This window comes from Pygocentrus nattereri, chromosome 28, assembly GCF_015220715.1.
Source record: "Pygocentrus nattereri isolate fPygNat1 chromosome 28, fPygNat1.pri, whole genome shotgun sequence".
NCBI lineage: Eukaryota > Metazoa > Chordata > Actinopteri > Characiformes > Serrasalmidae > Pygocentrus > Pygocentrus nattereri.
This window is the reverse complement of record NC_051238.1, coordinates 7,995,767-8,008,431: the sequence shown is the minus strand read 5'-3', so window position 1 is coordinate 8,008,431 and position 12,665 is coordinate 7,995,767. Positions and strand designations below refer to the sequence as shown.

The 12,665-nt window shown below is 41.9% G+C and overlaps 1 protein-coding gene across 2 annotated transcripts in view; it reads left to right on the top strand.

Annotated features, from left to right (window-relative positions):
* Window positions 1–12,665, top strand: part of fgd1 (FYVE, RhoGEF and PH domain containing 1) — a 65,207-nt gene that overhangs the window by 20,238 nt on the left and 32,304 nt on the right. Inside the window, exon 1 of one of the 2 annotated variants that reach the window (XM_017719439.2) lies at window positions 8,223–8,631. The exons of the other annotated variant lie outside the window; for it this stretch is intronic. Within the exon in view, the coding sequence (XP_017574928.1) occupies window positions 8,574–8,631 (58 nt within the window). The 5' untranslated portion in view covers window positions 8,223–8,573. Of the gene's footprint in view, window positions 1–8,222; window positions 8,632–12,665 lie in introns of those variants that run through there. 2 annotated transcript variants of the gene reach the window in all.

Genomic DNA, 12,665 nt, shown 5'->3' with positions numbered 1-12,665 from the left:
ATAGCGGCGTGTGCGCCGCAGTCCATGGCCAGGGACAATGCAGGTCACCAGAAAAAGAAACGGCTCATATAGATGTAAATTCACCAGGCAGAATAAAACGTTAAGAACTTAACCTCCAGTAAGCTCTTACTTAGAAATCTATAATCTTGAATCCAGTCCTTGCTCCGAACTCTCCTGCTTCAGTGCATAATTCCCAAATCTTTCCCCTTCCAACCTCCCGTTCTCAGACACGCACACACTCTCGCCCTGTCGCTGGGAGATGATTGTAGGGAACGCAGAGGTTCAGATTACCCTCAGCTATCTCAGTCTCTTGAAAGAAGAAAGCCCTGCACTGCTGCAGAGGAAACCCTGATAAAGCTCTCCATTGTAACCACATTGTCTGTTCTTTTGATGTTTTATCGCGGCTCTCAAAGTAAACACTACCACTTATTTTCTTAAGCCTCACCAGCTCCCTTTTGTTTTCTTCCAGAACCTAAAAAACTAAATACAAATCCACAGCGGTTTGCAAAATCAAAATATCCTTTCGCTGACAGTAAGTTAAATAACAGTGAGTTAAGTCTGTTTTTCTAATGTTATGGGAGAGAACTAATTCAAATGGCTAGACATGTACACTGATCAGCACAACATTATGACCACCTCCTTGTTTCTGCGCTCATTGTCCATTTTATTCGCTCCACTTACTCTACAGGTGCACTTTGTAGTTCTACAGTTACAGACTGTAGTCCATCTGTTTCTCTGATACTTTGTTACCCTGTTCTTCAGTGGTCAGGACCCCCATGGACCCTCACAGAGCAGGTACTATTTGGGTGGTGGATCATTCTCAGCACTGCAGTCACACTGATGTGGCGGTGGTGTGTTGGTGTGTGCTGTGCTGGTGTATCAAAATGGCAAAATGTCTCCATTTTTGTTGTTCCAATTTCCTCGTTCATTTCCAATTAAAGTTAGGAAAGGCTTTTACTTGTCCGTTAAGGTTATGAGGTTTTGCCCCGACAGCAGTGATGTATGTTGTTGCTAATAAGGAATGAAAGATAGTAGCCACCCATTAGCAGATTAAATGGACAAAGTCGATAAAGTGAAGGCAGTGACATCATGCTAATTTGTGTCTACTAGGGGTTACGTATACTAAGTGACCAAGAGATCCACTAGTTGGCACTGTGGACAGCAGTTGACTAGTCAATGACTGTCCCTGACACACTGCAGTGAAGAGACAGGAGGAGAGAACGGATTTTATTTTTTCCCCACAAAACCCCAAGTACTTTATTTGTGTGGAAGCACTACATGAGATGAAACCAATTCCACTGCAAGCTGTATAAAACTGTCCTGAAATGTGGGCTTGTAAACTAACCCTGTGCCTTGCTCCAAAGGCTTATTAGTGAGTAGAAATGCAGCTGCTTGGTATCATCATTTATCTTGATGTTTGAATCGTGTGTTTGCCAATTGGACTGATAAACCAGCGCGCAGAAGCTCAGATAGCCAGGGTCCGTTTAACTTCTCTGCGACTGGAAAGATTCTGAGAGCTGTAGTGATTTTAATGTGCAGTTTACATCAGACAGTCTGTGTGCCTCTATGGGCAGAGTCCCTGAGGCTGAAACTTACTAAAATTGAAGAAAAATTCTTTTGCAGTGCACGTCTCACACCTTCAGCTGCAGCATCTGCTGTTCCAGCCCCTATTAGCTGTTTTGAATGACTAGTTCTTCTTTATTTGCAACATCATCTTTGGTCAATTAGCTTAAAATCTGTAGCTTAGAAAGTCGAGTTCCTTCGTCTGTTTTGTGTGGGAGTGTGTGTTTGTGTGTGGGAGTGTGTGTTTGTATGTGGGAGACAGCTGGAGGAGGAGAGGGGCTGAAACCAATCCGCCCTCTGGGAGTGAGTGGATCATGACAGCGAGCAAACAGCTGAGGCTGAAGGCTGGATCACCGCTCACCAGAACCACTGCCGCTGTCCTTAAAGACCCAAATTCTCCACTGCCAAAACAAAGCTATATTCGCCCCTCGCAGTCCATTCTGGGACAGCCAAACAGTGCCGCCGCCAGCACTGCTAAACTTGGTAGTAATGCTAAGCTTACTAACAGAAGGCACACAGCATAGTCATTGTCCACTGTAGTGGTGGCATGATTCTGCTTCCAAACCTTTTGCACCTGAAGTAATCAAAAATTTCTATTTGGGGTTTCAAAGCTCTAAGATGGAAGTAGTCCACAGATTCATCTCAGAGGAACATAATATAAAACTGCCTTTGTAGGGTGGCAAGCTGACTTACAGTCAACTTAATGGTGGTCTTTTGTAATTTGCTGTAGAGCCACTTTACAGCTTTCCAAAAATTGTTTGTTTACCAAAACAAGAGGAAGACCACTTGCCTCTTATGATATATATGAACGCAGCCATTGCTGTACTGGAGCATTATCAAGAACCTTGATGCTGTCTTAAAACACCAGCCATAGTCTTTAGAAGCACCCTGTCCACTTCCTATTCATCCCATTATAATAAGATAACTGCAAAGTAGGGAAGACGATATTTTATCATTATTTTGATAAATTACATCACTATGCTATTCAAAGGATTTCATGAGTACCTAAACAACACTCTTCATTACAAAGAGGTCATAATTAGTCCTGTTTAACTGGATTTAGTGTAGGATGACATGAAGCATTGCATAGAAAGCATTAGGCTTCATCCACCAGCCATTGTTAAGAAGAAAATTTTTCTTAAACGCACTTTTTCATGAAGTTTTCATGAAGATTCTGACACTCACCAGTGTTCTTTTATTTTGAATTTGTTCTTAGAACAGAATCAACACACACTCAAGAGCACAAAGGTGAGAACAGTTCTGCATGGTAAGAACATGTCTTATATCTGACATAGGCTTTCACTTAGGACCTTAGGACAAATTTAAGAAAAAAATTAGGAAGATATTGGTGAAAGAGGCCCAATGTATGTCTTATAGTTTTTAATAGTATTTTTTTAAAATAAGCCCTACAAACTAAATATTTTGATACATATTGTGTATCTTGAAAATGTTGTGAAGTATTATCTTTTTGCCCTATCGGCCACCCCCAAAATAAATGGAGCTAAGCATGAAATAAATGAAATATATTTGTAAGCATTCAGACAAAACAAAAAACTTCATGAAGAAAAATCAATTCAGTTTTTTCTGCATCAAATATGTTTTCTACAGTAGGTTGCCTGCATTGAGTGCTGATTGGTTGGTGAGCTGACGTAGCTCATAGCCTGGGTAAGAGTCTGCACTCTTAGTTGTCACTGAAGACCTGTGACGTCGTGGAAAATGTGAAGAAACATGGCTGCAGTGTTAAAATATATTATGCTATGCTGTGTTGAGGAAATGAGGGCAGTTGTTAAACCATTTACAAATTGGTTTTGCACAAAAGCTCCATCACCCCCCCATTAATTTTGGGGCCCCGTTAATCAATCTAGAGGGGATTATTGAGAGGGAGTTCTTCATAACTAGAAACACTCTACACCAAACCTGCCTAAATATGCCCTCAAAATTTCCAAACGCCAGACCCATGGACTCGGAACTCACCGACATGGATCTGTGAAGTACACTGAAGTCCTCATCGTCATTGCATCGAGACTGCGAAGACTCATGGCTACAAGCATATAAACAGTGCTAATGAAGAGGCACTTCAGCTCATGATACTGACACCAAAATTTGCTTTTGAAGATATTCTTGTATTATTTGTCTTAGTTGTTATCTTTTTTGGAACTCCTCCCATTTAATCAATGTCATCATTTATCTTTGTGTTAAATTTAGGGCATTACCACAACCAAAGTATGTTAAAGCCAGCGCAGAGTAATATCATCTGACCATGTAGACGCCCAGTGACCCTTCAGTCCCTCCCAGTTGGAGTGTTCTCAGGCACCCAGGACCATGGGATACGCAAACCACAGCTGGGTTTCAAATGGGAATATCTGCAGTAGGGTTAAAGCACTGCTACAGTAATCAGTGCTTTTACCAGGTGCACCCTCATAGGATGAGCAGTGTTTGTGAGCAGTATAATTTAGTGTGTAATTCAAACTAGTTTGGTTAGATTCAGTGTTTACCTCAGAGACTCTGGAACAGTTTAGCACTGCATCTGCTGTCGAGTATTAATTTAATCCACTGTACACTAGTTTCATTGTCCTGAAATGTATTACTCTTGACTTTTAACAGATTCTTAGATCAAATTGGTATTTGATGAACACAGTGTCTATGAGGATCCAACACCGTGATCCACGAAGTGGCCAATTTGCATACATTTCTACTATGGCAAATTTATTCCAAAGAACGTTGACGAGAAGCACTTCAGCTTCACTCGGCTGATTTGCTTTGTGCAAGTGACACAACTGAAGTGCCTGTCCCCATGTGCAACTTGTGTGCAGTTAATTACTCTAAGATAATATATGTGTTTGTTAAGGGGGTAGTAAAGAGGTAAAGAACAGAGGAGGTAGGGGGTCAGCCCCATTAACCTCCAGTTCACTCTGCCTTCACAAAACACAAAGGAGCAGCCTTACCAATCACAAAGGCTTGTGCTTTTCTTGTTCTAACACAGCTGAACTGACTCATGAAGGGCTTGATATTTAGCTGGTGAGGTTTGTCATAGCAGGGAAACTCCAAACTGTGCATGAATGTGGATCCCCTGATCCGAAACTGGAATCACTGGATCACTCAGTTCTAGTGGATTAAAATGACAACTTGGCTAAAAGCAGATTTCCTCTTTTCCTAAATGTAGTTAGTCAAGACATGTTTAGTGTCTGAAGTTTGCTTCTGTAGGTTTGCACTGGCACTACGAGGCTAGTGTAGCTAACAAGTAGTGGAAGCTTATATGTCTGCAAGTCAGCAGTGTAAAATGTTCACTGCTTGCCTCAAACCACGTTGATTTGTAATCTCAAATAGACTAGCTTATGTGGTTTCTGACACTGTATACTATCTATAAAAATGGACACAAGCACCTTGCTCAGCTAAAAGCAACAGTACTAGATAGATTGAAGCCTGAGTTTTGTCCATACTTCTGTTCGTTTTTGTAGATAGTGTAACTGTATGTTATACAGTGTCAGAATTCACATAAGCATGTTTATTTGAATATCCTTAAAAACTCAGCATGGTTTAAGGAGAATGTATTCTGATGTATATGATTTAGGCATGTAGTCAGGCAACCTTAAGCTTCGGCTGCTTGTTGTGTTAGCGTCGTAGCTCCAGTGTAAAACTGAAGACGCAAACTTCAGACATTAATGAATTTGAATTCACAACCTTTAACCAACTGTGTTTGAACACATTGGAATTAGACCTCTGCATGTAACCCATCCGTGCAGTGAAACACCCATGTACATGCACACTAGTGAACACACACACTAGGGGGCAGTGAGCACACTTGCCTGGAGCGGTGGGCAGCCCTATCCACAGGAACTGGGGAGCATTTGGGGGTTAGGTGTCTTACTCAAGGGCACTTCAGTCATGGACTGTAAGCTGAGGGGATCAAACCACTTCATGGATGGGTTAAATGCGGAGGTGAAATTTCCCCATTGTGGGACTCATAAGGGTAACGTAACTAACTTAACATTAAACAAGTCTTTTGCTTTCTCAACCAACGTATCGCTTTAAGGAGAAATTCCACAGATTAAATTTTTTTTCTGCATAATTCAATCGTTGATATGTCTATTCTCATTCAGAGTGGTTTGAGTGGAAATGTTGCATTGTAGAGAAGTTAATTGACTGATTTCTTTACAGTGGTGGTAATGAGAACAATGGGTTATGATGGCTCCAGCACAAATATAGTCAACTTGTTTCTAATTTATTATCCAATGAAATCAGTGAACCTGCACTAGGACTAAACTAGAAGTTTGTTTGTAAATGGAGTTTCACATCTAAATGACTTCTGAATGACTTTGTTTACATGGTAACAACATGATTTTTGCAGGAGAATCTATGGAATTCCCATTTAAGTTACATTCCCAACCAAAGAGACACCTTCTTGGGGTTTTTAGTGTCCAGAGCAGCACTGTAAAAATCGCTTGCACATATTTGGTCATTTTTATATTTATATGTTAGTCTCTTTAATTAAAAGCATGTATTTACTTGATAGTGTGATGCACTGCTGTCTCTAATGAATGTATACTGTAGATGGCAATCAGTACAGCTTCTTTTAAAGCTATTAATAGGACAGCTGGTTGCTTTTGGTTGCCTAAGTGCATGTGCACGTGTCTGTATGTAAGTAAATGCCCTCTGGCCTGTGTAGTGGTAGTGTATTGTGTGTTATTATTGGTGAGCATGTGCATGTGGGTAGGAGTGGCGAGAGTGGGCTGGGTGACGGTAGGCAGATGGCCATCTCCCCGGGGAAATCAGGGGGGTAAATCTCTCCATTTAAATCCTTCGACCTGCGCCAAGGCCAGAGAGAGCAACAGCACCAACGCCCCAGCAGGGGTGACGGAGAGAGAGAGACAGACAAACAGAATGAGAAGGAGGAAAGGGTGATACTTCGGCCTCAGTGGCCTATAATCCAAATTCACTCTCTGCTGGAGATTATTAAGCCCCGTCACAATGAGCATAGAGCCAGCACAATTTAGAGGCACAACCTATCATGATGAAATGCCCCGTGATCAGATGAGCCACCTGCGATTTGATATTTTTATAATCCTCTGACTTGGAGGAGGGTGAAAATGCCCCTGCCCTAGGAACTGAGGTGATGCAGCTTTGTATAATCTTTGTGTCCTCTCTCCTTGTAGTCATGTGTATTGATCAAATCACAATTTAGAGCAGATCCATGTACAGATTCACCAAAACTATATCTCCCAAACTATAAAATAGCCCTTGTCTGTCATTTCTCTGTGGTATGTTGTTGTGAAATAAGCTTAAAACAATATTTTATAGGTAATTTTATCCATTTTTATGGTCAGGGACAGTGGTTACACTGATCATAATGTTTGTTTGATTGACTTTTTTTTTCCTTGCCAAATTAGCTGATGACTGATTTTTTTTTTTTTTTTTTTTTTTGCTGATATGTATTTTTTTCCCAAATCTCACTCTCATTGAGTTACATGAACACATGAAACACAGTTACCCATTTTCAGTCATTTTTGTTGGCCGTAGTTCCAATGTAAGTACATAATTTCCACTCGATGAGCCAAACTGGAATTTTTCATTCATAAACAGAAAATACTGGTGAGCTATAGGCGAGTTGGGAGCAGTGAAAACGTAAAATGTACAGGGCAGCAGGTCCCCCAGGGCCAGGGTTGGGAACCACTGCATTGAAATCTGCTTGATACCACATTTACTGGTGGACACTGCTGTGCAGATGCCCTGCTGACCCACCTTCCTTGCTTCCTAATAAGAAGACACTCATTGAAACGCCTGCAAATATTACATCTCAGGTCTGAACCCAAATCTCAGCATCTCTTCAGTACCAGCCATCATTTTTACCTGTTGGCAGTTAGAATGATCACAAATGTCTGCTTAGAAATTTGTCAATGTTTTAACCATTTTATTTGCAGTAGATTCAGGAGTCTCACCAAATCCCTGGAAAGCTGCAGCATCTAAATATTTTTTCTGTGGCTGTTGTATGACTCTGAGTCTGTGGATTTACACGTGTTACTTGACTATTATAGACGTTCACTGCTGCAGTGGCCCATGTGTGCTCAAAATCCACAAATTTCTTCAGCTTTCATACAATTAGAGTAGATCAAAAATCATAAATTATATTACATTTACAGCATTTAGCAGACGCTCTTATCCAGAGCGACTTACACTGATCATAATATTTGTCTGATTCTGACTTTTTTTTTCCTTGCCAAATTGGCTGATTACTGATTTTTTTACATGGGACTAGTGACAGAAGGGACAGAATTTCCAGTCAGTAGGCTGTTATTATGTATAAACCATTTGCAGTTGTGCTACTAACCCTATTATTTCGTAAGATAAATAGTAAATATTAGCTGTTTCAGTAGTCGTTGACAAAGCTGATGTATTCCCCCCACCCGTATTCCGTCAAGAAGCTTGCCGCCTGGTCCAGGATTGACAGGCGGCGGGATACGGCTAAACCAATCATAGCGCTGAAAGCGGCGCACGACTAGCCAATCCTGGCCAGAGAAGGCGGGTCTCGTCCGGAAAACGGGCTGGAAAGAAATAACGCCTTCCAAACTTGTTGTCAAGGAAACAGAGCTGAGGACGGTTGGTGGGGGGCGGGGTCATATCGAATGTTAAAGTGGGACTGCTGCTGTCTGCCTTAACGCGGCGGCCACGGTGGGGTGGGGGGCTGTGAGGGAAGCTCATTTTATCTCCTTTTTAACCCCTTTTTTCGACTGACATCATGGGTCAGCGGAGTGAAACGCACCACAAACTGTTTTTTGGTTGAAAATGAGCTCAGCGGGGTTAGAATTTGACGTTTTATGGGACGAGAAAACCGTCGACCTCGTGAAGATGCTCTCTCCGTCTGTATGAGGGCGAATCCCCTCAGACTGGGTTAAGTTAACTAGTCGTTTTCGAGCTCGACTCCGCTTTATTTTGAGCCTTAGTTGCGCTATTTTTTCTCCTTCTTTCGTCGTTTGAGCGTTTTGGGGGAGTGGAGTCTCCCACTGTGTATTTTAATGACTGGTTTCGTGTTTTGCTGCGCGATGTACATGGATAAAACCAGTGTGCTCCGGGGTAAGACCATTTAGCTTCTTTGCTGTCTCCTAGCTGTGCTTATTTGTTGATTTAATAGCGCGATAATTTGGAGTGAAAATGCGTGCTGCAGGGTTGAAGGGGTGTCCTGTCATGTAGCCACGAACCCGTCTGCAGCATGTAGTAGGTCATGTTATTCATACATGAGCTGGTTCAGTGTGTCAGTGGGAAATGGCGTGGCTCCGTCCTCCTGGAGAGAAGGCTGCAGGTCGCATCCGATGAATCTGCATTTCCCCTCTCTCTGCTGACACCCGTAGCCGTGTCCCAGTGTTTCAGTGTATTGAAATACACGCTGGTTAATGAAAGATGCTGGATTTGGTTGATACAGTGCTGCCAGAGCTCTGATTTGCATTGTTAAATTGCATGCTTGGATTTGATCAGCAGCCTTTGGGAAGTCATGCTGCTGCTTCACCTACATTTCTGCACACTGCTGCAACGTTACTGCACTCGGTGGAGTCAGTGCAGTCAGTGATGCAGGCAGGCTGGCATGTATGCTGGTGTGTTTCCAGAGGGGGGGACTACAGCCATTCCCTGCCGTGGTGTCTGCATGCATTTATAGGTGTTTCTATGGTGCATCTGTTACCATCACTAAATGCATGTATGATCACGGTTAAACGCAGCCATCGTAGCACAACATTTATCACAAGAGCACGTAGCACAACAGCACAGCACGTAACAAAACAAGCATCAAACGCGATGCTTGTTTTGTTAGGCTAATTGGCAGCTCTAGTGTCTGCATGGTTATTCCTCGATGCAGGGGCTGTGCACTGCCATGACTGTGTACTCACTGGACCACCTGATTAAGTACAACTATGTATTTACATTCATTGTCCATTTAATCAGGTTCACTTACCATATAGATGCACTGTGTAGTTGTACTATTATAGATTGTGTATTATAGATATTATAGATTGTGTTTCATTTGTCCCCCCCCCCCCCCGGTACAGCATTGAGCAGCTACTATTTGAGTGGTGGATCATTCTCAGCACTGCAGTGACACAGAAATGGTTGTGTAAAGTTGTGTTAGTGTTTCAGACCCAACAATATGGAGTGTGAAATAACTGTGTACCTGGTCCACCAGCCAAAAATGTCGAAGCCAGTAGGATCCTGGGGCCAGAAACTGACAAAGGACTAGCAGCAGTTCAAGCTTGGACCCAGATTTTTCTGTAAAGCTGCTTTGTGGTGACACCTGTTGTAAAAAGGTGCCTTATAGATAAACCTTGACTTGATCTGACTTTACTAACAGTTCAGTCTCCAGCTGTACAACTCCATAAGGTTTGGGCCTCTAATACAGTGGACAGTAAGTTTACACAGTGTATAAAAAACACACCAGACGCACTGCTGTTTCCAGCAGTAACCTTTAGTCGTGCCTGGAGTTTTGGTTCGAACCTGAGCTGACACACAGCATAGCGTTTTTGGTTCTGAACCCAGTCCGAGCTCAACCAAATGCTGCCTGAATCAGACTCGATCCCCACACACACATCATGTTTTGAGTCTAAAGTTGACCCAAGTACAACTAAATTCTGTGTGAAGGGGTCCGTTACTGACCAATGTGCCAAACAAATCCTAGCAGAACAGCACCTGTAGTGAGTAGTAATAGCCTTCGTTAGACCATAGACAAATAAAATCTGAAACAGTATTCAGGAATTTGATATAGTAAAACAGTCATCAGTCCAAAATGAAGTTTAAATTCTGCTGTAACAAATTTGTCAAATAATGCTTTTGAACAGCATCTCAGACATTTTATAGTCTGGATAAACTTCAGTGCTGCACTGTTCTCACGCTGTGCTGATATTAGCCTTCACCTGTTTAATGCTAAAACTCTGTTTCTGCTCATTGAACATATAACGTTCAAAAAATGTTTTGGGTCAAACTAAATTTCTAGTAAAACTACTTTCACTGATTATGTCCCGTTTTCTCATGAGCGTAGGTGTTGTGGACCTCGGTGCTGAGTGGGTGGCTGCACCATGCCAAGTTAAAAACGAGTTAACATGGTGACAGTAGAGAAGAATAAAGTAGAGAAAAAAATAAAGCAAGGGATATGCAAGGTAGAATTTGTTAAAAGTGGGAGGCAAGATGTGAGAACCCAAACTTGAAATTTGAACCTCACTCAAGCCAACACATTTGGAAAATGAACATGAGCAGTTGGGTCCCGTTGGTTTCAGATAAATATTTTAAGCTTCCGACCAGCTCAACATGGACTAACATGCCTCTGCCTTGTTAGAGTCACTGCAGTGCTGAGAGTGATCAACCATTCAAATGATACTTGATCTATGGGGGTCCGGTGGGGAATGCTGGTCCCTGGGAAATGCACTACAATCTGTAACTGTAGAACTACAAAATGCAACTGTATGGTAAGACGTAATAAAATGGTGTAGACACAAGGTATGTGTACCTAATAAAGTGGCCAGTGAGTGTATGTGTTTGTGTGTCAGTGTTGGTATCGGTATCATATTCAGCAACGCTAACACATGATTCACTGTCTTCCCGGCACTAAAAACCTGCTGTGGTTTCAGAATCGATAAACGCTGTGAAGTGAAAGGATAAAAACATGGTACTCATGCTCCCTCTGTCATGCCGTGATGTGGTGGGTGTGTCTGAGAACAACGCGCATTCTCAGTGACTTGTTTATTCATGTAAGCTGTTCTGAGCCCATTTCTCTTTCAGTATTTCTGTGGGTGTCACTGCTCATTTTGACCTACTGTGGCTGCCCTACCTTTAACAGCCTTCTTTCCAAAGCACAGTCTATTGTATACACCCTCCCCCAGGTCATGGTTACATTAATCTCATCTGGATTGGTTAGCGTGTCATATCCATTACAGTGGATGACAGATGCGGGATGAGCCGGGTAACTCCGAGACTGCAGTACTGACCCCTTTAGAGCAGACAGTGGAGGCCCAGATGTCATAGGCAGTTTATCTGGTGTCAGTGATATGTCACTATTAGTGCGTCTGGCTGCCTTAAATGAAAACTCTAGCATTTTTCACCCCTCTACTACAGTATATAGATGAAGTAACTGCCTCTTGGCTTCTGTTCTAAGTATGCTTTGAGTCAACTGGTTTTCTGTACTGAGACACTTATAAAAAAATATTATCTGTGGTAATGGACCATACGTAACAGTTATGGTAAATAGAGAGGCTGAAAAACACTGGGTTATTTCTTTAAAAGTGTTTCATGGAAATGTATCTTGGAATATTTAAGCAATAGAACAGGAGACGGAATGTGTTGTCGGGAAATAACATCACGGCTGTGATTTGGTTGCAGGCACAAGCTGAAAGCGAAAACACACAATCTCGAGTGTCTCTATTGCTTTTATACTACAGGTAAATAAAGTAAGAAATGAATAAACCGGGCCGTGAACGCGGCGTTTAATATTTTAATGTTCATAATTCCTTCTGCCAAATTATAGTTCCTTAACAAGCAGCTTGTTGCTACGTCAGGGTAATGACCTCGGCTCACTCGCCGCACAGTTTGCTGTACGCCTTGCCTTTTGAAGTACAGACTGAGCCATAAAATTGACACAATATCAAGTTCAGCTCAGTTCTGTCAATTTTGGCCAGATTATATTAATGTTGTTTTGTTTGAGCCAGTCTGTAAAGCATCTTACAGCTCATTTTGTTTGGTGAATGGTGTTGGATTAATTTCTGGCTGATTCCAGGTTGTTTATCTGTTCTTCTGTCACAGCTGCCGACTGAAAAGCCACTCAGTAGTGATGACGCTTTGGGAATTTAGTGTCTGACCAAATCCGCATTTGGTCAAATGTGATCTTAAAGGTATCCAGCTTCTGTTTGTGCATGAAGTAAGAAGTAAAAACTTTCAAATGGCTTGAGCGTCTCCTACAGCTGTCAAAGTCATTGCTTAGCAACAGCGTCTCAACATGTGAGCGATACAGTGTTTGTGACTTATTTGATGTAGTTTGTAAACATTGGCAAAGTTTCAAATCATGCCATTCACTTCTCAGTCCATTTTGTCTGTATATGGAAATTAAGTTGCAAAAATAGTCTAATAGTCTATAT